The sequence below is a fragment of the Ovis aries genome, chromosome Y (assembly GCF_016772045.2).
Source record: "Ovis aries strain OAR_USU_Benz2616 breed Rambouillet chromosome Y, ARS-UI_Ramb_v3.0, whole genome shotgun sequence".
In the NCBI taxonomy this organism is placed as follows: domain Eukaryota; kingdom Metazoa; phylum Chordata; class Mammalia; order Artiodactyla; family Bovidae; genus Ovis; species Ovis aries.
Window position 1 is genome coordinate 2204231 of NC_082741.1, and position 27403 is coordinate 2231633.

Genomic DNA, 27403 nt, shown 5'->3' on the forward strand with positions numbered 1-27403 from the left:
TTCCTATGCATTGTTCCTAGCACACCATCAGTTCCTGGAAACTGTCCCTCTCCTCCAAGCCCAGGCCTTTTAAAATCTTGCCTGCTCTGTTCAAGGTCAGTTGGTAGAACATTATGTTTTATAACAGGCTGGACTACATAGAGAAGGGCTTCCTGATCCTACTGACCATGACGAGTCATGTACTAGTTTAACATTATTTCCCACCCTCCCTGTTGCTAATTCACACACGCTATTGAATTTCGTAATTTAGGCTGTGTATTTTTCCAGGAAACATGGATGTAATGATTCGTATCTCATGAAGTCAGCCCCTTCATCTCACTGATTCCTTCCCAGAGACCATCGTGAAACGCATGTAGCAAATGCGTCTGATCAATGTTTTACTAAAGTCAAGCTCTTAGAGCTCACCACACAGCACGCCAATAAACTGAGTGACTACTTGCTGGGCAAGGAATAGTGACTTTATTCAGAAAGCCAGGAGACCAAAAAGATGGTGGGATACTGTCCCAAAGAATCCTCTTTGCCAAGTTAGAATTCGGGTTTCTTTTACGTGAAAAGATCTCTATAGCTTCTCTTCAAATATGGACTTAACTGCAGTTGCTGAGTGTCTGAACTAAAATCATCAGAGAATACATATAGTGAAAAGGGTAAAGGATTTGCCACAACCACTGAGTCTGGGAAGTATGGCTCCACTATATTCCTGTCTTGTGACTTCTGGGTAAGATCCTTGCCACACACATTACATTGCTGTGTGTTTTCTCCAGGATAAATACTGATACTACTGGTAAGATGTTAGCTGTGAGGATGGTGTTTTTTTTTTTTTTTCTTTTTCCACATCTGTGAAATTGATGAGGAATCTTTCTAGAATGAATTCATGTCCTAAAGACCTGACTAATAAACACATATATATCTGGCTTCTATCCAGTATGAATTTTCTCATGAAGCCCAAGATGTTGCCACACTCGTGATATTTGTATGGTTTCTCAGCAGTGTGAATTCTCTGACCAACAGTAGGGTGTGAATTTTGAACTGTGAATTTTGAAGACTTCTACCATATACCACATTCACATGAGTTTCTCTCATGTATGGATTTTCTGATGTTTAGTGAGTGCTGAGACCTGAGTAAAGGATTTTCCACACTCGAAACACTTGAAAGGTTTCTCTATATGTATTCTCCGATGACTTGTAAGGTGTGAATTTCGACTGAAGAACTTGCCACACTCATTACATTTGAAAGGTCTCTCTCCAGTATGAATTCTCCAGTGAAGCCGAAGATGTGGTTTTTGACCAAAGACTTTTCCACACTCATCGCATTTGTAAGGTTTCTCTCCAGTATGAACTGTCTGATGACTTAAAAGGATTGACTTTACACGAAAGGCCTTGCCACACTCATCACATTTGTAAGGTCTCTCTCCAGTATGAAATCTCTTATGACTTATGAACTGTGAAGGCTGACTGAAGTGCTTGCCACATTCATTACATTTGTAAGGTTTCTCTCCAGTATGAACCCTCTGATGGCCAGCAAGGTGTGCATTTCGGATGAAGACCTTGTCACATATATCGCATTTAAATAATTTCTTTCCTGTATGAATTTTCTGATGTCTCCTGAGGTTTGAGCTGTCAGTAAAGGTTTTGCCACACTCATTACACTGGTAACTTCTCTTTCTTGCATGGATATTCTGATGACTTACAAGCAATGAATTCTGACCAAAGATTTTACCACATATACCACATTTATGTAAGTTTGCTCCTGAGTGGATTATCTGATGTTTAGCAAGGGTGGCGCTATCATTAAAGTTTTTGCCACACTCATTACATTTGTAACATTTCACTTCAGAATGAATTTTCAAATGACGTGCAAGCTGTGAACTTTGATCAAACAATCTGTCACATACTTCACATTTATGTGATTTCTCTCTTATATGGATGGCCTGATGTTTAATGAGGTATGAGCCCTTACGATAGGCTTTCCCACACTCATTACATTTGTAAGGTTTTTCCCTCTGTGCTTTGAGGTCTTGTGTTATTCCTGAAGGATCCACAACATCACTCCCATATATATTAGAAACACTGGTTTGGGCACAAGGAGGAATTCTCTGAAGTGGTGAAAATGAGGAACTGTTGTTGACAGATCTCTTAACTTCATTATATTCAGAAATTATCCCTCCAGTTTGAAATATCTGCAGTTTATCCTGGAAGTTAAATCCAAGCCTGTTTCCAAAGGGCTTGATTCCTGCATCCTTTCTATCATGCAAATCTCTTCCATCAGGCACATTTCCATTAAGGCTTACAGGCGCGCCTTTGTAATTTCTTTTGTCATCTCTCTGCAGACACTCAAAGTCACACATATTTTCCTGACTTTCCCAAAGATTAAAGCGTTCGATTTCACAGCTTTCAGGGCTTCCCAGCATCAATGTTTGGAATGTTTCTCGTTTATCACTGGTCGCTTTGGGTTGTAAATGCTTGGTCACATGTGTAGGAGAGATATCTACAAGATAAAAAGAACCACAGGTATCCTGCTCACAATATTTCAAAAATAAATCTTTCATGTTGAATATATATTACACCAAAAGTAATACTTACACCAAGTTATGAAACACCACAATGTTGACCTGAAGTTTCTAGAAACACTAAAGGAACAGAATTTTTAACTTAAGAAAGCATGATAACATAAATTCACTGTTCAGGTAGCCTAGTTTTAAAAACCATATGCCAAACACACCCACATTGGACAATCTTAGGCCAACTCTCAAAAACAGGGTATTTTTCTACCAGAACCCCTAGGAACGTGTCAAACCACAGTTGTCTCAAATTGAAAAGAAAAATATTATACTATCATTGTATTCTGCATATTTACTGTACATAAATAAATTATAAACAACATATTATGTAACAGTAAATAATCCAAAACCAAGCTTACCCAATTAATAATTAACTATTCATAATTGGTTGTTTACCATTGAAAACAAATGAGAAAATGAAGACTATGACTAAAACAAGTTTTTGGAAACAACACAGTTTTCTAAATCTGCTATAGAACCATGCACCCAAAAAGAAAAGGCACTTTACAATGTGAACAAGTAGTATGTGTCAGCTGTATTGCAGAATACATGCGAAAAGACCACCATCTATAAATGACATAAATTAAGATGTAAAATAGTCACCAGTTTTCTAACAGCAAATAAACAAAGCAATCCCCACCTATGTTGCTGTTGTTCAGTCGCTCAGTCGTGTTTGCCTCTCTGTGACACTGTGGACTGTAGCCCACTGGACTCCTCTGTCCATGGGATTACCCAAGCAAGAATAGTGGAGGGGGTTGCCATTTCCTTCTCCAATGCATGAAAGCGAAAAGTAAAAGTGAAGTTGCTCAGTCTCTTAGCGACCCCATGGACTGCAGCCTAGCAGGCTCCTCCATCCATGGGATTTTCCAGGCGGGATTTCCCAGGCAAGAATAGTAGAGCGGGCTGCCACTTCCTTCTCCACAGGACCCTCCCGACTCAGGGATCAAACCTGCATCTCGCTGCATCAGCGGGTGAATTCTTTACCACTGAGCCGCCAAGGAAGGCTTCTCTCTAGCCATGCACTATTCTTGATTATCGGGTTTAATGGCACCAAAATATAATAAAAAGTGAGTGCTTTGTGTATTTGTTGACTTGGGTCTGACACAATAGTGCTGAAAAATGTTGCCAGTGAAAAGCATACAAGATATAATGTAGCTGAAGTCTGACAGAAAACAAAATTCTGTAAAGCAATTACCCTTCAATTAAAAAATTAATAAAATTTTAAAAAGATAGAATGTAGATAGAGTCATATCATAAAGAACATGACAGAATATAGATATTACCTTTTTTAAACAAAAGTAAATTTTGAGTATTTACTATAAAACATGCATTACTATAAGCCAACTGACCGCACTCATTTGCTTTGAAAGGCTTGAGGTAAAATACCATGTTTTTCTCTAATCAGAGCAGGAGACACACCCAATTGGTACACAAAGTGGCAAGAGAAGCGGGAAATGAATCTGAACCTACAGACGGAGCAAACTTATTTGTCAACATGACCACCCACCGAAAGAATAGATTAGAAACTATTTTTTAAAAATACAAGGAACTCGGAAAATCTCAAGGAAGATACAAGACAGAAGTAGTCTGTTTAACTATTATTCAGTGATCCCATCTCAAAATGGGTTGTGAGTCATCACGGATGCACAGAGTGATCTAGGTCATGTCCTGAGAAACTTGTTCCATAAATGACCAGAGATGGTCTTTACAGTGAGAGTATGTAGAAGGTGGAGGGATGTCGTAGGTAAGAACGATGTTTCCGTCCATATCAAGGTACTATGTAAGGAATGGTCAGGACTAAGAAAGGGACTGCGTGGAGCATAGGGCACACAGGTTTATGTCAGATATCAGCTTGTGACTGCATGTCTTTGTGAAAATAACTGAGAGCACAAACTAATATACTGACCTTAAAAGAAAAGAACTGGTTCAGCAAGTTTATGGGCATTATACTATGGGTAGGGGACAGAAGCAAGAGAGATTTTAAAAGTGACTGTGATATATGGAAAAGCAGGATAATACCTGTTATACATACTATTTACAATGTAATGTATCCAACTGTGACTTTTGTAAGTTACAATGGAATGCTTATATTCAAGAAAAACATATACAATATTCCCAGATATTGTGTAACAATCTTATTAGCCGAAATTAGAAGGAAAATCCAGGAAAAGGCTATCTAAATCTGGGTTCCTCTGCCAAGTATGATTAACCTCTCTACTGGACATTTATTTCGTTTCTTCTTCCACACATGTTCATCTCAAGATTGAGGAGTATCAAAGAAAAGGAGGGATTGAAACTGACTCTGGAGGACCTTCCCAGTTACAAAAGCCTTTCTGAGGGATCCAACTCCTTTTTGTAGAAAAAGGCTTCATTCTCCTGGATCTTCCCTGAGTTCAAAAGAGCAGTTTCAAACAGTTACTAAAGCATAAAAGGACCACATCATGATCAAGCGGGATTTATTGCAGGGATGCAAGACCTCTCAATATCCACAAGTTAACCAGTAGGATGCACCCCAGTAAGAGCTGAAGACTAAAAACCTATGATGATCATTAGATGCAGAAAAGCTTCTGACAAAATTCAAGTGCCATCTATGATTAAAAAAAAAAAAACCCTTCAGAAAGTCAGCACAGATGGAGCCTACCTCAACATAATTAAAGACTGTATATGTCAAACACACAGCTAACATCATACTCAACAGGGAAAAACCAAAAGCATTACCCTTAACAACCTGAATAAGACAAGAATGTTCACTATTGCCACTTTTATTGAACACATTTTTGGAAGTCCTAGCCACAACAATCAGAAAAGGAAAAGAAATAAAAGGAATTCAAGGTAAATAAAAATAAAAAAGAAGCTAAACTGTGAGTATGGTGCTACACACAGAAAATCCCGAAGATGCCACCAGATGACTACTAGACCTCATCAATGAACAGAGGAACCTTGCTGGATACAACATATCCGAAAACTGCTGCATGTCTATACTCTAATAATGATACATCGGAAAGTGAAGTTAGTGAAACATCGGAAAGTGAAGTTAGTGAAACAATCCCATTCTCCATCTCATACGAAAGAACACAATTCTAAGGAATACACCTACCTAAAAAGTCAAAAGAACTGTACTCATAAAACTACAAGATGCTGATGACTGATACCAAAGATGACACAGACAGATGGAAACATACACCATGTTCTTGGATTGAAAGAAGTAACACTGTCAAAATGACCATACTGTCCAAGGCAATCTACATATTCAATGCAACCCTTGTCAAATTAACAATGACATATTTCATAAAACAAAGAAAAACTTAATCTGTACCAAATACAAAAGACTCTGATATCTAAAATGATCTTGAGAAGGAAGAGATGGAGGAATCATGTTCTCTCAGTTTAGACTATACTACAAACTTACAGTCATCAAAGTGGAAGTGAAGTCGCTCAGTCGTGTCCGATTCTTTGTGACCCCATGGACTGCAGCCTACCGGGTTCCTCTGTCCATGGGATTTTCCAGGCAAGAATACTGAAGTGGGTTGCCATTTCCTTCTCCAGGAGATCTTCCTGACCCAGGGACTGAACCTGGGTCTCCTGCACTGCAGGCAGGCGCTTTACCACCTGAGCCACCAGGGAAGTAGTATGATAATGGCACAAAACGGAAACAGAGATCAGTAGAGCAGGAGAGAAAACCCAGAAACAAACCAATTTACTTATGGTCAATTATTCTATAACAAAGGGGGAAAGAATATAGAATGAAGAAGTCTCTTTAATAAGTGATGCTGGGATAAATGGACAGTTACATGAAAAAGAATGAAACTATAACATCCTCTAACACCACATACAAAAATAAACCCAAAATGTATTAAACATCTAAATGCAAGACCAGATAGTATAAAATTCATAGTGGAAAACAAATGCAAAACACTGGCAATATGTTGCTGGATCTATGTCTTAACAGTCACAGTAATAAAAGCAAAATCAAACAAATGAGACCTAATTCAACTTAAAACCTTTTTGCAAAGTAAAGGAAACCAAAAAAGAACAAAATGACAACTTCTGGACTAGGAGACGATATGCAAATGATGCTACCTATAAGGGATTTATTTCCAACATATACAAATAGCTCATACAGCTTAATATCAAAACAAACAAACAATCCGATCAAAAAATGAGCAGAAGATCAAAACAGATATTTCTCCAAAGGAGACAAATAGATGGCCAACAGGCACCTGAAAAGATGTTCCACGTCTCTACTTATGAGAGAAATGCAAATCAAAACCACAAAAATGTATCACCTCCCACTGGTCAGAATGACCACCATCAAACAAACAAATGCTTGAGAGGGTGTGGAGAAAAGAGAACCCTCCTACACTGCTGGAAGGAACATAAATTGGTACTGCCACTTTGGAAAATAGCGTGGAGGTTCCATAAAGAACTAAAAATAGAGCTATCAGAGGAACCAGCAATTCCAATCCTGGGCATATATCCAGAAAGGATGAAAACTAATTCAAAATGATACATGCACACCAATGTATTTAGCAGCACTATTTACACCAGCCAAAACACGGCAGCAACCTAAATGTTCACTGACAGACAAAGGGAGAAAGAATATCTGGTACATATAGACAAGGGAATATTGGGAAGTAACAGTAGCTCGGCCGTGTCCAGCTCTTTAAGACCCCGTGGCCTGCAGCCTGCCGGACTCCCCTGTCCATGAAATTCTCCAGGCAAGAACACTGGAGTGGGTTGCCACCTTCACAGCATAAAACACAATGAAGTAATGCCTTTTGCAGCAATACAGACAGACTTAGGGATTATTCTAAGTGAAATCAGAGAAAGACAAATATCAGAGGATATTATATGTTGAACTGAAATGAATGATACAAATGAACTTATTCACAAAATAAACTCACCAGAATAAAAAACAAACTTATGGTTACCAAAGGGGATAGTACAGGATGGTGATGGGGGCTGGAAAGGGAGAGATAAATTAGCAGTCTGAATATATACAAACTAATGTATATACAAAATAGATAGATAACAAGAACCTACGATATAGCTCCGGGAACTACACTGAGTATCTTGTAAACTGCTGTGTACCTGAAACACAACATTGTAAATTAACTATACCTAAAAAGTGGAGAAGGAAATGGCAACCCATTCCAGTATTCTTGCCTGGAGAATCCCAGGGACAGAGGAGCCTGGTGGGCTGCCGTCTGTGGGGCTGCACAGCGTCGGACACGGCTGAAGCGACTTAGCGTGCCTGCATGCGTGCATGCACTGGAGAAGGAAACGGCAACCCACTCCAGTGTGCTTGCCTGGAGAATCCTGGTGGGCTGCCGTCTGTGGGGCCGCAGAGTCGGACACGACCGACGTGACTTAGCAGCCAGCAGCAGCAGCAGACCTAAAAAGAATGGTTAAAACAAAACCAAAAACACCTCTTGCGGAGATGTTCAAAAGATGTTTCACAAGGGCGTAAAAACTACTAAATGGGGGGAGCAGTCTATGAAACGAGACGTGTTGACAAAACTGAATACCCACCAGCGAAAGAATTTACTTGGAACATTATCTTACACTGCAGACAAAAACGAACTCAAAATGGTTCAAAGACCTAAACCTACGTCCCAAATGTATAAAAGTCCTAGAAGTAAACGTGCAGGAAATGTTTCTGGAAATTGGACCCACAAATGATTTACCAGATATAACACCAAAAGCACAGGCCACAAAATAAAACCAGATATTAATAAACTGGACTATATCAAAATTATAAACTACTGTGCATTAAAGTGCAGTGAGTTTGAAAAGACAATCAACAGTAAAAGAGAAAATATGTGGAAATCATACGTCTGATAATAAATGAGTACAAAGAATATATATATAAAAATTTTAAGAGGGACTGATCACCAGTTCCAACATACGGACCATTCCCCAATCAACCAGCCAACGCATTGCAGATGCAAAACAGAAACATGAAGAGTAACACAGAAATTTGAACTCAATGGTAAAATTAAAAAAAAAAAAATACCTACAATGCAGAGAACATCAGTGCAGCCAATAGCCCCATAGATATGAGAATGTGAACTTGGACAAAGTTGTCCTGGGATAAATTCCCATACCATTTACAGTAGACGCTAAAATATACGGTCCTTGATGCACATGAACAACACTGTCACGGTGCCCTTGACAGAGTCTCCAAAGCCAGAAAATAACCTGGGAAGATGTATCAGGCTCTCGTGATACTTTCTCTCTCATCATCCTAGAACATACTGACCACTCTGCTAGATAGCTTCAAGTGGTGACTTTGTACAGAGCAAGAAAATAACATTAGGAACAGTGTCTCCATCACAGTTTTCTATTGCCTAGTAAATCCACTCCACAGACACTCAGCAGAGGCTGCCAATTAAACATAGGTGGATTATCACAGCAAGGAAACCAGATAAAACTTCAGACCCTCAGGAATATATTTCAAAGAAATTCAAGACGTAAAATGATACAAAGTAAGGAGAATGGAACATTGGGAACAGCTGACATTCCCAGACTGGGTAGAGCAGCACAAGCGTAAAAATAATAAACACGAAGGTCAGACATTACAGGATCTGGAGCTGGGACCATGCACTCGACCTACAGATGGTAAGCTTAGAGCCCATGAGATTCACATATGCTGCCCTCAGGATCAAGGATCAAAAAGATGATCTCTCTACCTACTCTCTTTACATTTTTCTAAGTAACAACCACAGAGGATCCAATCCACCAGCTTGCCCCACTCCTAAACAGAAAAAACCAGCCCTTTTGAGATACTCATTTTTCTTTATGCATTCTATTTTTAGGTATTCTTACATCACTCCCCACTGTCCAGAGATTTTCTCGTGCTCCAATGTGGAGATGATATTCAGATCCGAAACAGAAATTCTGGGACTCCCCTGGTGATCCAGTGGTTAAGCCTCTGCATTTCCAATGCAGGGGGCGCAGGTGTGATCCTTACTCAGGGACATGAAACAGACACAGCGTCTGAAGACGGTCAGTTTAACCTCGTGAAGCTGTGTCATTCCCGAGTCACCAGAACTCTCAGATGAAAGACATCAGGGCCTCCCAAGGGGCACACAGGGAAAATGCAGATACCCAAGGGCAGCTCTGGGAGGAAGTCATCCTCACCCACGGACAGCAGGTTCCTATAGGTCTCCAGCATCACGTCCCTGTACAAGGCCCTCTGAGCAGCGTCCAGGAATTCCCACTCCTCCTGAGAGAATTCGATAGCCACATCCTCAGAGGTCAGTTGTTCCTGAAATGAAACAACACGTCACCAAAAGGGCCATGAACAGTTCTCATTTTCATGCAAAAGAGAAAGGTTGGTAAGGGGTAAGGATTGACTTGGTTGAAGTATGTGTTCTAACAGATCCCTGCAGGGGTATCTGGAGAAATTATGCATCTCTAATCTTAATTTCTAATGCTTTTTCCTAAGGCCTTATGAGATCCTCCAATTAATATGGATTTTTCATCATTGTTCAAAATCCATGAAATATATATGAATAAAACTCAACACTGTATTGTCTATACAGAAGTGTCAGATATTATGTTCTACCCAGTGAGTGCAACTCATTATCTAGATGACGTACAGCATGAGTGGTGTCTTCAGAGACGACAAAGTCCACGGCACTTTTAATGGAAAGGTCAAAAGTTTCAGTTATGACGTTGATAACAGCAGCAAGGACCAAAAGTGTCTGAAGGCTTCCTGTTGCCCTAAATTACTGTAGTATTACTCTAAGCATTAAATAAGTACTTTACAGGCAAGAACCTGTCATCAATATAATAGCTCATTAAAGAACGCTCTGTTCCCACCTTACAGAAGAAAACCTGTGTCACAGACACTCTGAGAAACTCGACTCAGATCAAGCAGGTAAGAAATGTTACATGAAGCACCTGAACTCAGAAGCTGGGGCTCAGCAACTGAAGCTTACGCATCTAACAGTTAATACAGAGAACATTACAAGTCCTTTGACAGGGGGCTCGTAAAGAAAACTTGAAAGAAGTCCAAGGTGAGACTCTTCCCTGCCCCTCTGTCTTGTCTGCACGGGGAGCAGCTCTCGGGCCTTGGGCCTTCATCCCTTGAAAATGGACACCTGCGCCAAATTCGTGTCTATCCCTTCCCTAATCGGGAGAACCTCTTCCCTCTGTGGAATGATCACTGTCCGCAGTGGTGGTGAAGGATCGGAGATACTGACTGATGAGAGCCACAGCAGCTTGGCAGCCCTAGGTCCCCGGACCATCTCACTTATCCCTAGCCACAGCTTCCAAATCAGTGCCATTTCAAAGGACTCTGACACAGCAGCCAAGTTCCCTGGAGCTGGAGCTGCCACAGCAGGGCTGGCTGGCTCCAGGGCTGGAAGTGGGACTGTGTTCGGGAGCCTCATCACTGTTACGCCAGGAACCCTTCCCTGAAACAGTAGCTCTTCTACGCCACGGGCTTGGCCCTCTCAAAGGCCATGGGGCTCTTTTGGCTGATGGTGGTCTGGCTCATCTTCTGCACGATGTGAAGGGGCTCTTTCCACCTCCCAGAGTTCTTTCTCCTGTGTCTGCCCTGTATGTTCCCTTTCCTGGAACTCCCCAGGCAGCCTGGGGAAAGTGGTGGGCTCAGGGTTTGACAGAAGGAAGACAAATAAATACTGTATTAATATTAAAAAAAAGAAAACAAACAAAAAAACCCCCACAGTCCAAGGTGAACAGTGTGGAACGGCACGAAAGGTCTTTAAAGATGTAGATACAGAAACACAACTGCTAGTAATTTACTACTTAAAACACTAACAGGATTGTTTAGAAAATTTCAAGGCCACAGATTATACTGATGACATAATTTCAACTGAAAAAAAAGGTGGTATGTAGTTTTAAAATCATGATGTCTTCTATCTAAACCACAGACTTGCACATGCATGCATACATATCTATAAAAAATTAACTGAAATGAGAGGATTTGTCTCTTGACAGATTCATTGGACAATTTTATATCACCCGCATGTATTTTTTATTCACATGTATTTTGGCATCTTTCAGACGATAAAAATGTATTTTCTGTATTCAGCTGAGTTTATCAACAGGATTCTATACTAGGCTACCAAAAGAAAACTGGTAAAAACATTAAAAAAAAAATACCTGAACTCAATTCATAATAAAATTACCATATACAGAACTACAAATACAATTTTATCCATTTAAATTTACATAGCAAGGCATTAACAGAAGCCAAAGACTTTCTTTGCTTTTTTTCCCATTAATGAAACAGTGATTTGAAATTAGAAGAGTCATTAGATTATGACAAAAAAAAAATAATCACAATAGTAAAGTAAAAAAACTTCTTGGAGAATTAAAAATCATGGCAAAAAAGAATATGGAAAAAAATATATAGTTATTAAGCAAGACTATCTCAAGAAACATCATGATGGGAAGGAAACATTCAATATATTCCTTCCGAAATTTCAGTGTCCAGGGTGCCTGTCTTTCACCACCCTACGATGCGCATGAGCAGGGGCCACTAGAAGTAACAGGAGGAAAAACCCAGGGCAAGAGACACAGAGTTTGTCAGAGAATTGAAACAGGTAGTACTCATACACCTAAGGACGCGGAAAGGCGAAAAGAGAAAGGACGGAAACAGACAGTCCATCCTAAAGAGAGCAGGGGAGACTGTCACATCAGACAGAACAAACTGAACAAAAACAAAAGTGCAATGAGATACATCGTATAACGGTAAAACCGTCACCTTACCAAAACGCTGTAACAAGTAAAAATATATACACATCTAACATTAGATATCTCAGAAAAAAGAAGCAGACATTAAGGGAAAGGAAGACAGAAATAGTGGCACAGGAACAGTATGAGATTTCAACGCCCAAGTTGAACAGGCATGTATGGATCACACAGCCCAACAAAAGCATAAAACACGTGCATCTCAAGGACACATAAAACATTCTCTATGAGAGGCCACGTGTTAGGCCAAAATTAACAACTTTAAGAGATTGATACCATAAAAGTATCTTCCCTAACAACAATGAAATAAACTCAAGAAAAAAAGAAAATTCCCCAAATGTGGACAAACAACTCACTCTTACACCACAAATGGGTCTAAGAAAAAAAATCACATGGAAAATTTTAAATACATGGATGAAAACAAAAAGACAACATTACAAAATTTATAACACAGAGAGAAGACTGTGCTAGAAGCAAAGTCTGAACTGTTAAATGCTTACAGTAAAAAAGAGGAAAGATCTTAAATCTGAACTCTATTTTTAGACCTCTAGGAAACAGAAAATGGAAAACAAACTAAACTCAAGTTTAGCAGAAGGAAACAGGTAAATAAGAAAGATTAAACCACAGATAAAATAGAAAGCAGAAAAATATAAAAATCAACAAACCAAGAGTTGATGTTTTGAAAAAACTGTATAGGAAAACCCACACCTAGACTTAGGAAAAGAGAAAAAAAGATTCAAATAACTAAAAACAGATATGAAACAGGAGTGATTACAACTGAGGTCAAAGAAAGTTTCTAAAGATAAGGAAGTACTATGACCAATAATGCCTATAAATGACAGAATATAGGAGGTACTGGCAAATTCTCAGAAACATACAAACCCTTTTACTTATTAAGAAATAAAAACATTGAGAAGTGTTGAAAGTGAAAGTGTTAGCCACTCAGTCATGTCTGACTCTTTGTGACCTCATGGACCGTAGCCCACAAGGCTCCTCTGTCCATGGAATTTCTCCAGACAAGAATACTGGACTAGACAGCCATTCCTTTCTCCAGGGAATCTTCCGACCCAGGGACAGAACCTGGGTCTCCCGCACTGCAGGCAGATTCTTTATGATCTGAGTCACCAGGGAAGCCCATTATAACTAGAGAGATTTAAAAAGCTGTCAGAAACCTCTAAGAAAAATACAGGACCAAAGTCTACCAAACATTTACAAAAGAATTACCACTAATCCTGCTAATTGTATGGAGCAAGCACGGTTCTAATGGTTTGATGATTTCCCAAAGACACAAGAAAGGAAAACTAGAAACCAATACTCCTGACAAATACTGATGCAAAATTAAAATACTTGCAAACCAACTTCAACACATATTAAGAAGATTTGGAGAAACAGACAGAGAGAACAGATGGAGGGGGAAGGGGAGGAAGGAGAGGGTGAGATGTATGGAGAGAGTAACATGGAAACTTACATTACCAGATGTAAAGTAGAGAGCCAATGCGAATTTGCTGAATGACTCAGGGAACTCAAACAGGGGCTCCTAGCAACCTACAGGGGTGGGATAGGGAGGAAGTTGGGAGGGAGGGGACACATGTATACCTATGGCTGATTCATGTTGGTATTGGGCAGAAAACAACAACTTCTGTAAAGCAATTATCCTTCAATTAAAACAAATAAATAAAAAGATCTGACACCATGACCAAGTGGATTTTATTCCTATAAGGCAAGGAGAAGTCAACATACAAAAATCAATTAATATGACACAGTACATTAACAGATTAAAGGGGGAAAAAAACCAGGATCATCTCGATACAGAAAAAAACATTCGACAAAAATTTGACAACCTTTCAAGATGGAACACTCAACAAACTACCGACAATAAATTATACCAACATCAACATAAGAAATGCCATTATGAAAAGAGCACAGCAATGGGGACAGAATGAAAGCTTTTCCTCTGAGGTCAAGAAGAAGGCAAGGACGCACACTCTGCACCGCACTTCAACAAAGCACTGAAACCCTTAGAGCAATTAGATGAGAAAAGGAAATCAAAGGTCCCCAGATTGAAAAAGAAGGAAATCTATCTTCTTTCCCACATGACAACGTTTCATAGGTAAGAATCATAAAGATTACAAAAGAGACAGGCTATATCAAAAAATATTCTTTAATAACCCCACAAAGGATCAATCAACCAATTAACTCATTATCAAAACTGCCGTGACAAGCTTTGCAGAAGCAGAATAAAACATGGTGAAAGTCACAGAACTATTCAAAGAGCAAACAGCGAAACTCTGGAAGAAGGAAGATGGAGGTCTTTCTATTTCAACACCTATTACAAGGTAATCGAGGTGATGTGGTGCTGCTATAAAAACAGACAAAGAAACCAGCTGAACAGAACACAGTACTCAGAAATAATTCTTTGTGCATATGTAAGGTATATTCACAAGCATGTCTAGGTACACAAAAGGGCAAGGGCAGGCTCAATAACCATGATGCTGAGAAAACAGATATCCACCAGCAAAAGAATGAAGGTGGAATCTTGCTTGCATTAAAGGTTAAACAGCTCTGTGTCAAAGGATTCAAACCACAGAGCGAAAGGACAACCTCTGAAGAATGGAGGTGATGAAAATTTCCACCTGCCAGAGACTTAGATTCATTTCATAGTTTAAATCTGATGATAAACTAGAAAACACTGTATCACTAATGTCTATTTCTCAACTTTCCACTCTATTAGCAAGAAGGATTTAGAGATTGACTCACGTTTTAGTTTGAACTGCCTTAAAAGAGTCAGAACAAACTGCCCCTAATTGATCTGATTCCCAGATTTTACCAGCTATTGTGCACATTAATACCTGACTTCCACATGCAGTTTCCTTACCCTGGTTGACAGAGCTCCTCACAAGGGCCAGGTCACCGGGTCACGGGGAGACGGGATCTAAGTGGAGACGACAGGCCCCGAGGGAAGGCCCCGGGTGAGTGTGCGTATACAGGAGTCAGACAGGACACTCCAGAGTCAGACAGGATTAGCAAGTCCAGAAAAGGGCATTTCAGGAAAGGACAGGCTAAATGTGACCTTACCTGAGAAAGAGCCATGCCTCACTCCTTTTCTTTCCTCTTCCGTAACTTCAGAGCTTCCTCAGGCAACATACGTCTTCAGAGGTCTATCGTGAAAGTCGAAAACATGCTGTTTGATGCTTAGAGTTAACACACCCCCTTGCGGAGCCCCAACCCCACACACAGGGAAGCCCTCACCATGAGGAACAGACAGGCCCCTGTGGCCACTGTCTCAGGAGGGACTCAGGACAGTCCACTTCCACAGAGAGACCAACACGGGACGTTCCCACACGTTCCCTCGGATCACACTCCCCTTCTGGTGAGGCCTCATGTCCCCAGCAGCAGGGGCCACCTCAGCTGACCAGGCAATCTCCTGCAGGTCACACAGCAGGCCCTGATCCATCCCCAGTCAGAACAGAGCATGCCCTTCTCAGCCCCGATCTCAGCCCTCAGGACTGGGAGGACTCAGAGTCCTGATGCTCAGTGAGGGATCCAGATTGGAATCAACTGGGGCATCTTAAACATTCTCGAGCTGTGGACCAACACAAACTACCCAAAGGGGAAATCTCTGGTCAGAGGGTACAAAACACGGGTATGCAAAATGCCTCCTGAATGAAACGTGGAGCCTGGACTGGGCACCGTTCGGAGAAGAGCACCCCCCAACTCTCTCTTTCTTTCCCAGCCTTACTAAGGTATAACTAACAAAAATGGTATAAACGTACTGTGTAAAAAGTGATCATGTGATAGATTCATACACTGAATAATTGTTATAGTCGAGTAAGTTACACTTCCTCCTATGAGTACACTACATTATTTCTCTCTGGGCGAATCTCAAGTATACAGAAACACTACTGGCAGCGTGCAGTACCTCACAACCCCAGAACTTACTTATTTTACAACAGAAAACCTCTACCCTTTGCCTACCAGTGCCCCACTCCCCCCTCCACCCAGCTCCTGGTAACAGCCTTATAACTCGATGGCTCTATGAGTTTGACTAGTTTCCACACAGTGTCTGTCCTCCTTGGTGAGGCTTATTTAACTCGGCATGATGTTCTCTAGGTTCATTCATTTTGGCATAAATGCAAGATTCTTGATTTTTATATTTATATAGAGAGACAAATAGTTCATGAATATACAGTATATAATAAATATTTCTATACCACACTTTGTTACCAATTCTTTCGTTCAGAGACATCTGGGCTGTGTCTATGCCTCGGCTACTGCAGAGCCAGTCACACTCATGGGACTCCGGACATATCTCTGAAAAACGGATTGCTCTCCCTTTGGATATCTGTCAGAAATGGGTTTGACAGACTGTAGAACTGTTCTATATTAATTTGCTAAGGAGCTTCCATTTTATTTTCCAACACAGCAGTACCATTAACATTACCACCAACAGTGCAGTTAAGATTCCGTGTTTTCTGTACTGTGCCTGTGTGTGTGCTTATTTTGGGAGGGACAGGAGCAGGTAACACAGAACCCAGCTTGGCAGCAAGAGAGTTGCAGCTGCATCTTCTAGAGGACGAGCCTCCAGGCTGCAGATCGCTGTAGAATCGCAGCCCTCTGATTTTTCGGAGCCATCTTCCCCTACGTCACAGGACTTTATGACTCTTCTCAGGTTGGGGCCAGAGATCCCTACCGAGCAGGACCACCTTATAACAAGCATTCTGCAATCTTAACCTTAGTACTCCTAATTTCCCAGCGGGCTTCAAACAAACTTACAAACTTTCATGATGTCCAACAGAGTGTCCACAGGGCCCATAATGAGCCCTGAACCCTCTTATACAAACACAAAGCATTCCAAGATGTCATAACTCATGCATGAGGCAAAATACAAAAGAGGACATCCAAGGGTCCGCTAGACACAAAACATCATATTTTCATTTACAGGGAGTGACCCAGGTCAGACACCGAAATCTCCAAAGACTATGAAAAAGAGGGATAATTCCAATGATGCACATGGCCCAGTGAGACCTCAGCATCTTCCAAGGAAACACTCCAGATTCTCTTGGTATCTTCCCAAAGGCACATGAACCTTTCTGCACCGGCAACCCCAAGTACACAATGATACCAAAGTTGATGCAAAAAATGACCTGAGATTTTCCCTGTTACTCTACGGTGCCTGCCTGCTAAAAGAGCCAACAGAAGCCAGGGAGTGCCGGCAGCCACCACGGGAGGTCCCACCCGTGACAAAGGTCATGCGGAGAAGACCTGACAGGCAAAGGCGGATCAGGACTCGAGGGGCTCCCTGGACCCGCTCGAGCATCTCCCCCCAAACCAGAATCTGTCTGTCTTACTGTTTTGTGCCTTTCACCAACTCTCCTGACATTAACAGGGGGCTATCCCCGACCACCTTTCTCTGGAGAAAATCAGCTTAGGGCTCTAGCTAATAAGTCTTCTGGACATGAGAGGAATATATCAAATTAAACCCCTTCTGTTAACATTCTAGCTTGCCTGGCAGGTTTATCCAGACTCTTGCAGCTGCACATATGATTGTTCACAGCCTCCCAACTGTGAGAGGCACGGGAAGCCTAAAACATAGAGCCTTTCAAAGAGTTAAAAACTATTGAGTAGTGCTGCTGTAAGATTTCATTATTGGGCTAATGCTTGTTGCTAAGTTCCCATATCTCTTATCCACTGTGCACCTGGGAGTGCAGTAGTTAACATAGTTGGAATGTAAGAAAAACAAGTGTAGCCTTGAATTTAACCACATCAGACCTTTGAGCTAATTGGTTCTTTCTTGTAACTCACTGCACCTTTGCTCCGTGAGAAATGTAACTCTGTTTAACATTTTCTGAGGCTGACATAGATTAGAAATATTAAAAAAAAAAAAAAAAAAAAAAACACTTTGAGGGAAAATAAGTTTCCTGGTTGAGCAGCCTTTATCAAAAGAGGGTCATAAAATGTCCACAGGCCTCCAAGGCCAGAAGATAATGTACACAACATTGTTTATGAGAAAGGTTTACAGAAAAAATCCTGGTTTCGATAAGGACAAAACTGCTGGAATGTCTGGGCTGACTGTATGAGCTTACATCTTTCGTTTCCCTCTATGTACAAGACAAGGTATAAAAGTCCCTTTTAAAAACAAAGTTACAGGGCATCACTCACCAAAGAAGCTTGGTCTCCCCGTGTTTTTCTTTTTTTTCTCTCTTTCTCTCTCTCTCTCTCTCTCTTACTCTTTTTTTCAGGCTGATCCCTGGCAAGGGAGTGGAGCAGATGCTGGGGGCACCTGCTAGAACCAGCCCCTCAAGCCCAAGGCTCCCATCCTCCTGCACCCACAGGTCCCTGTGGGCTCAGCCCAGGCCCCAGTTCTAACAGTGGAAAAGACTTCTCTTGGCTGAGTTCCACGTGCTTCATTGCTGCTCACGTGTGGTCACGAGGTGTCAAATCAAACCTGTGCAGGCACACGTCAGCCTCAGCACTGCTGTCCCGGGAAACACGGGCTCGGGCAGCAGAACCTCAAACCACTCCATGCGGGCTCTCCGACAATCCCGCTTCCAGGTGCTCCAGCCTGAATGGAGACATTCTCTTCCAACAGACCCACACACCTCTTGTCCCTGCAACTACACTTGGGATGGGCGCACGCTCCACTCACTGGGCTCACCTTGATGCCCCCAAGTACTGCCACAACCCTCCTGCAGACCCCACCAGGCTCCCTCTGCTTTCCCCATTTGTCTACCTCTCCGCCCTGCATGACTGGACTAAGCAGGACTAAAGCGCACAGGGGTTTCTTGGCAAAGGGGATCACAAGAGGAGTGCCCACGAGCTACCACCCAAAGGACACTGCACACGCAGAATGAAAATCAAGAGACCGGCCCTCCGGCGAAAGTCTGCCGCCACCTGGGGACATTATGGAGTCCGCGTACAAAGGTGCTGGAGATGAGGAAGTCTCAAAGCAAGGGTCTCCAGGTCCCACCATCTCCTGTTTTCTCCACCCACACCTACTTGGAAGCTATTCTAGCTCTTGGGGTTGGGGGGGCGGGCAGCGTCTCCTTCCTGCTCCATTAGGTTTTGGATTTCTGCTCATCCTCAGTGCACTGAAATCACAACGCTGACACTGAGCACAGGAACTCCTAGATGGCAAAGCTGCTGTCCACGATGGCGACTGGTCCCTGGATGGGCAGAGCTTAGATCTGGGGGCTGCAGAGGACTAAACGAGGGGACACCTTAGCCCACTGCTTGAGGACACCAGTCCTGTAGGGCTTTTCAGGACTTCCTATATTTCTCGGCTCTTCTTTTGAGTAATTAAGTAGTCACATGAGGTAAAGATCAATTACAGCTGAAATGTCCAGAACATGGGAAACATCATCACCTGCCCTGTTCTCTTGGTCTTCCCTGAGTATTATTCAGCCCAACCCATAGTCCTGTCATCTACAGACATTTCCAGTATCAGGTACTGCAGCCACGCTGGAAAGAAGAGGAACACTATGAGCCCTAAGAAGAAGGGAACCAGGAAGGACTCAAAATAACCCATGAAGAAGGGCACTAATTTCTGCTGATGGCAACTGATACACAGGCAATAAACCTGGGTAACAGGAGAGAGACTGTTAGGAGGGGGTGGGGAGGCCTCTCTGAGCCTAGACTTGAAGGGTGACAAACGGCCTGAGGCACAGTGACCTGATGGTGAGAAAAGGAACTACAACGTCAGACAGAAATGGTTTTGGTATTTGGAAACAGAGACAAGGTAAATGAGACCAGGACAGGCTGAACCACGAGCAAAAGGTCAGCTCCCAGGATGAGGCTGGACACACTGACAGGGCCTGAGCTTGACAGAGGGCTGTGGAGCTGCAGCGAGGGGTCAAGCTTTTGTCCCAAGAACAAAGGAAAGCCAGTGCAAGTCTGAACGTCAGGATGTAAAAAAAATCTCCCTTCAGATTTAGCCTTATTCATAGAAGTCATCTGATTCTGAGCCTGTGATCCTGCCTTCATGCTACAGTTTTCCTTTTCATTTTTCATTCAGGGAGGACTGGGATCTACTTAAAATTCTAATTATCGCCAGACACTCCCTCCAAACCAGAACTGCCACACATAGACACACAGCCAATTTGGCTAATCATTTCAGGGGTCAGTGTTGCTCACACTCAGAATTTCTGGTCTAGTCTCTCATCTCCATGTTACAAGTGGACTCCCTCAGGCCGAGAGAGAAGCCGTTTATGAGAAGGTCTGAGCTGAGTGAAAAGAACCGGGTGTAACTGAATAATGAGGTGAGAGGCTGAAGGGCAAGGGGGCTGAGTTTGTCCTTAATGCCCAGAGAAGCCGTTTATGAGAAGGTCTGAGCTGAGTGAAAAGAACCGGGTGTAACTGAATAATGAGGTGAGAGGCTGAAGGGCAAGGGGGCCGAGTTTGTCCTTAATGCCCAGAGAAGCCGTTTATGAGAAGGTCTGAGCTGAGTGAAAAGAACCGGGTGTAACTGAATAATGAGGTGAGAGGCTGAAGGGCAAGGGGGCCGAGTTTGTCCTTAATGCCCATCCCATTTAACACCAGGAACATCTGTCATGTACCTGAGAAAAGGAAACTTTTCTTTCAAGATTGGGTCAAACTGATACCAAGCAGGTAATTCTTTATTATAAGATTGCAGTAAAATATTTTAAAAATACAAAATTGCAAATATATGTCCACCAGTACAAAAAACATTTTAAGCAGTCAGCTTAGAAATAGGATCTGAGCAATCTTTTTTATCATGAATAGAGAGGCTCTGTTGGAAGGTTGCAGGTCAATCCAGCCCATCTTTACTCATTTTCACAGAAAAGTCAAAAAGGGACCTGAGGGAAACATCTTCCTATCACCTCACAGCTCATTTTTCACTGATCATAGAAAACAGAGAAAACAGACCATTAGACTAATCAGTTAAACTAGGTGTGTTTTTTTTTTTCTTTTCTTGAAAGGAAAGAATGAAGCATTTTATGTTGTTGGTTTTATCATGTTAAATGTTCTTTTATTTTCCCATTTCTCAAAGAAATGCCTTTAATTTCACAAGATCTAATGTCATACCTCCGTTATTCTCTGGTAAAGAGCTGAGACCAGAAATATCCATTTGTGTGTGTACATGTAAACACATACACACAACTCACGTCTTTGGTAAAACCACAGCTGAAAATATGTCTATGTTATTACACGATGTCCCATACATAAAACCCTCCAAAATGTATGTCTCTTTGAATTCAGAGAAAGGGAGGGGACGTGATCTTTGCTTATTAACTTGTCTTTTTTCCGTTTCCTCATTTTTAATTTTTAATTACTTTAATTGGAGGATAATTACTTTATAATATTGTGATGGTTTTTGCCATACATCAACATGAATTGGACATGTGTCCCCCTCATCCTGAACCCCCTCCCACCTCCCTCCTCACGCGATCTCTCTGGATTGTCCCAGAGCACGGGCTTTGGGCGCCCTGCTTTGTGCATTGAACTTGCATTGATCATTGTATTTTACACATGATAATATACATGTTTCAATGCTATTCTCTCAAATCATCCCACCCTCGCCTTCTCCCACTGAGTCCAAAAGTCTGTTCTTTACATCTGTGTCTCCCTTTCTTGCCCTGCACGTAGGATCATTGGTACCATCTTTCTAAATTCCATATGTATGCATTAATATACAGTATTTGTCTTTCTCTTTCTGACTTATTTCACTCTGTGTAACAGGCTCTAGGTTCACCTACCTCATTAGAATGGATAAACGAGGTGACATTTTTGCTATGTATGGCACAAAATAGTCTAAGATGATTTACTACTTACCAAAGAAAATTTCAAATGTACGAGACGAAGGGAAGAAAGCACTCAGGCAAGGAATAAATCTGAAAAAAATTTGAAAAAAAAATTGTGAATTATTTTTAATCTAAAAATCTGGTGTCAAAGTTTAAAAAAAACACTGAGAATAATCATATTTAGAAAAGGATGATAAGAGTAGAATACTGGAAACTAAAAAAGCTTATTTCTGAAGTTAAAAATGATTACAGAAACTGAACGAATTAAGACCTACTCCAAGCCACAAAAAGCACCATACATAAAGAAAGGAGAAAATGTGAATCCATTAAAAAAAAAAAAAAAAAAAAGCATTCCTTTAAAAATGCTACCCAATAGTGATACAGGGGATAAGAATCTGCCTGACAACGCAGGGGACATGGGTTCTACACCTGGTTCAGGGAGATCCCACAAGTACAAGCAACTAAGCCTGTGCACAACTACCAAGCCTGTGCACAACTACCGAGCCTGTGCTTTAGCACCTGGGAGGCACAGCTCCTGAGCCCACGGCACAGCACAGCCCAAAAAATTCATTGGAAAAAAAAAAAAAAAAAAGCTACCACAGAGCGACAGCCAGTCATTTCTTGCCCCACGTCTCTTCTTCCCTGACCTCTGTCTCATGATAGGACAAGGGAAGGGGGTCACTCACAACTCAGTGAAATCAAGCCACCGCCCCAGGCTCAACAGGATTTGCAAATGAAAGTCATCTTCTGCCACAAGTAATAAAAAAAAAAAGACACAAGCCTTACAGACAGGAGTTTTGAAATTCTCAGCCTCCTCTGTATAACTAACAAAATCATCTGTATTCAAACAACTGGCCACACCTGGATCGAGCTTACCCCTCTGTTCACCTATCTCCCTATTTCATCTGGGTCTCGGTGCCTCTTTCTCCCCCTCTGCTCTCCTGCTGCTCCTGCCCTATTTCCTCCCTCACACGTGTCCTGTCCCAGGCTGCTGCAATTGGTTCCCCCTCGAAATGCTCTCTCCCCAACCTTCCTGAGTCTTTCAGAACTCCATACCTAAGTCTGCCTCTTTCCTCCCCCATTTCGGCTCCCTCTCTGCGCTCCAGATTATTCCTCTTCTCTCGCTGTGACTTTTCCTTCCTCCCCACTCTCTGGCAGGCCATGTGGCTATGCTTCCTTCCAGCCCTTTCTTCCTCTGCTCCTTACGCTTTGGCCTCTCTCTCTGCCAGCACCATGATAAAACCAGCCACCTCAGATTCAGACTTGAACCGTTGTAGCAGAAAATCCCATGGACGGAGGAGCCTGGCAGGCTGCAGTCCATGGGGTCGCTAAGAGTTGGACACAACTGAGTGACTTCACTTTCACATTTCACTTTCATGCATTGGAGAAGGAAATGGAAACCCACTGCAGTGTTCTTGCCTGGAGAATCCCTTGGACGGGGGAGCCTGGTGGGCTGCCGTCTGTGGGGTCGCACAGAGTCGGACACGACTGAAGCGACTTAGCAGCAGCAGCAGCAGCAGCAGCAGCAGCAGCAGCAGCAGCGGCGGAACTCCATCCGGGTGAAAACACAACTCGGGACTCTAACCCAAGAGGCCTGGAGTCAAAGCCGGCCAAAACCCAGTTAGGGACTCTCCACCTCTGAGGTCCCTCATTGCCCTTCGCCTCCGCGCTCCCATCACTGAGACAGGGCAGTTCTCCCAATGCTGTGTTCCAGTCCCTGGAGATCTGGCTTTCTAACTGATTAATACTTCTCTATTTCACTCACTTGGCTATTTGCAAGGCTTAACCTCTTTGACTTGACTATCCCTTTGCAAATCCGTCAGCCATTCTCAGGGTTCCCATTGGTTCTCCCTGATGCTTTTCTCCTCAGCTTGAGTTATTTCCCTCAGTCCTTCTGACTCTGCTTCTCCTGATCCTCCTGCCTCCTGAAGTTAGAGTGGGCGACACAACGAGACGCCCCCGGACCGGAAGAGCACCCTTTCCCACCGAGCTGAACTGGGCCTGGGACAGCAGTGGCTGCCGCACGGCGGGCCCAGGTCACCTGCCCTACGCGGGGTGAGGGGACGGGCTGACAGGAAAGGGGGCTGCTGCGGGGCACAAGGAGCGGCCTCAGGAGGCGCGAGGGCGGAGCGGCTGGGAGGCCGGGGGCTCAGCAGCGGGGAACCCCGGGATCGAGAGCAGGCCGCGGCCTATCTGGGCTCTGCCTCCAGCGGTCGAGAAGGCGACGCGGCGGGGCGCGACTGCAACTCGCGAGAGGGGGCTCTACTTGGCGAGGCCAGACGTAAAACAAGGGTTTTAAGCAGGAAAAGGTCGCCAGAGGCGCTGTCTACGCGCACCGAGGGCCGAAACCGCCTCTGCAACACTTGAAACCCAAACGAAAAGGCAACTGGGCCGCAACGGCGGCGGCAGCGACTCTTCGGGGCCGAGCACCGGGTGCCAGGGTTCTCAGGTCGCTGGCAATCCCCGCACCGTGCGGACGAGTGAGCGGGGCGGCGGTGGGGCCTGCAGGGGCGGCGCGCTCTGCAAACTTACTCTAGAGGGACGCCCAGGCGCCGCTGGGGCACCTCGGCTCCGCGCTCTCCGACTTCCGGCTCTGCGTGCCGGCGCTTTTGGTGTTAGAGCCGCGGCTTCCGGTCAGGGGCGGGGCGAGCTGTGCGCAGAGCCCGCGGGAGGGGCGGGGCGCTGAGGGGGCGGGGCGCGGGGGCGGGGCCTGTTACCTTGACAGCACCAAGTTACCTCCTGTAACACTGCTCAGGTAAAAGCTTCAAGTTATGTCGGAAGCCAAGATACTTCCTCTTAAGAGTAAAAGGGCTTATTCTCAATAAAAAAGCTGTTTTTCACAGCATGTTGTGCTCAGCTCCTGGTAGTGACCATAAGCAAGTCAGGGATCTGGGAACTTGGACAGTTTTAAGAAAAAAGAATGGGACTAGTCTCTATGTTACAAATACAAAACTCTGCCTGGGTAGAAACGGGTTAGGGTTACATCAAACAGCAAACTCAGCATAGTGCTGAGTTCAGCAAACTCAGGGTCACCACCTGGGTGTCTGAGATGGAGGACTTCAGGGATGTGAACATTTGGGTCACTAACCACAGCCTTTAAAAGAGCAACACACTTTAAATGACTATAAACTGCGTTATTATTTCTTTTATCCGATGTGTTTTAATTATTTCCCTTTCTAAACCCACTCTTTAAACAGTGACATAAAGGGGGTTATATAAGCAACTCTTACAATGACAAATATCATTGTGTGCGTTTAAGCTACAGAGAAACGTTAACTGATACGTATACTATGAAACGATTATCATAATAACTTTACCTAGCATGCATAATTTCATATAGATAACCTAAAAAGAGAAAGCAAAATGGGAGAAAAAAAACATTTTTTTCTTTTGATGAGAAATCTATTATTCTTTAAAATACTCTATTATGTACTTTGGAGGAAGCGCTTAGTCGCTCAGCTGTGTTGGATTCTTTGCAACCCCACGGAGCATAGCCTGCCAGGCTCCTCTGTCCGTGGGACTCTCCAGGCAAGAATACTTGAGTGGGTTGTCATGCCATCCTCCAGGGGATCTTCCCAACCCAGGGATCGAACCCATGTCTTGTTCACTGCAGGCGAATTCTTGCCTGTCTGAGCCACCAGGGAAGCCCGACTGTTAAGTATCTTTCCCCAAAACTTGTTTAGGAAATTACACTAAATGATATCCATAATGTAATTTCAAGTTGATTTATATGTTCAGTGTGAACACACTTAGAATTTTTCACTTTCTCTTTGCAAGTTCTAATATATTTTAGGTCTTTATTTTCTAAAGCTAGGACAAATCTCAACAGCATATTAAAAAGGAGAGACATTACTTTGCCCACAAAGGTCTGTGTACTAAAGTTATGGTTTTTCCAGTAGTCACGTATGGATATGAGAGCTGGACCATAAAGAAGGCCGAGTGGTAAAGAATTGATGCTTTTGAACCGTGGTGTTGGAGAAGACTCTTGAGAGTCCCTTGGACTGCAAGGAGATCCAAACAGTCCATCCTAAAGGAGATCAATCCTGAATATTCACTGGAAGCGTTGATGTTGAAGCTGAAGCTCCAATACTTTGGTCACCTGATGTGAAGAGCCGACTCTTAGAAAAGACCCTGATGCTGGGAAAGATTGAAAGCGGGAGAAGAAGGGGATGACAGAGGATGAGATGGTTAAATGGCATCAACAACTCAATGGACATGAGTCTGAGCAAGCTCTGCGAGATGGTGAAGGACAGGGCAGCCTGGCAGCCCATGGGGTTGCAAAGCGTTGGACACGACTGTGCAACTCAACAACAACGTTCTCTCAAATGTGGGTAACAAAGTCTGAAACTACAGTCTTCTGAAGATTTGGGATTTACGGACGAACTGCATACCCCCATCAAATCATGGGATGTAATCAACATTTTCAAAATATTCAAAAATGGCAGATTACACGTTACTTTCAAAAACACGTGTCAAAATATATCAGTCTTAGCAAATATCTTCTTAGATGTGCTTCTAGTAGCCAACTCCCACATTTAGGTTTGTTTCAGAGCAGGCTGTTTGATTCAAAATCTCATAGGCATTCATTATTCACTTCAGTTCAGTCGCTCAGTTGTGTCCAACTCTTTGTGACCCCATGAATTGCAAAATGCCAGGCCTCCCTGTCCATCACCAACTCTCAGAGCTTGCTCAAACTCATATCCATTGAGTAGGTGATGCCATCCAACCATCTCATCCTCTGTCATCCCCATCGGCTCCTGCCCTCAGTCACTCCCAGCATCAGGATCTTTTCCAATGAGTCAACTCTTCACATGAGTTGGCCAAAGGATTGGAGTTTCAGCTGGAGCGTCAGTCTTTCCAATGAACACCCAGGACTGATCTCCTTTAGAATGGACTGGTTGCATCTCTTGCAGTCCAAAGGACTCTCAAGAGCCATCTCCAATACCACAGTTCAAAAGCATCAATTCTTCAGCACTCAGGTTTCTTCACAGTAAAACTCTCACATCCATACGTGACCACTGGAAAAACCATAACACTGACTAGATGGACATTTGTTGGCAAAGTAACGTCTCTGCTTTTTAGTATGCTATCTAGATTGGTCATAGCTTTCCTTCCAAGGAGTAAGCGTCTTTTAATTTCATGGCTGCAGTCACCATCTGCAGTGATTTTGGAGCCCCAAAAGAGTCTGCCACTGTTTCTGCATCTATTTGCCATGAAGTGATGGGACCGGATGCCATGATCTTCGTTTTTTGAATGTTGAGCTTTAAGCCAACTTTTTCACTCTCCACTTTCACTTTCATCAAGAGGCTTTGTAGTTCCTCTTCATTTTCTGCTATAAGGGTGGTGTCATCTGCATATCTG

At 42.9% G+C, this 27403-nt stretch overlaps 1 protein-coding gene across 6 annotated transcripts; it reads right to left on the reverse strand.

The window, feature by feature from the left end:
• Window positions 1–440: 440 nt before the first annotated feature.
• On the reverse strand, window positions 441–24637 carry LOC101117055 (zinc finger protein 160-like). Of its 6 annotated transcripts, XM_060408623.1 has the most exons (5): window positions 24575–24637; window positions 22074–22132; window positions 15360–15442; window positions 9702–9828; window positions 441–2485 (listed from the first exon to the last, which is right to left on the reverse strand). In XM_060408623.1, the coding sequence occupies exons 3-5, from the start codon at window positions 15372–15374 to the stop codon at window positions 1077–1079; spliced, it is 1551 nt and encodes a 516-aa protein (XP_060264606.1). In that variant the 5' UTR covers window positions 15375–15442; window positions 22074–22132; window positions 24575–24637; the 3' UTR covers window positions 441–1076. The 6 variants fall into 6 exon arrangements, with proteins under 6 accessions (XP_060264606.1, XP_060264607.1, XP_060264608.1 ...); XM_060408624.1 differs by lacking the exon at window positions 15360–15442; XM_060408625.1 differs by having other exon boundaries at window positions 5968–15442.
• Window positions 24638–27403: the final 2766 nt, after the last annotated feature.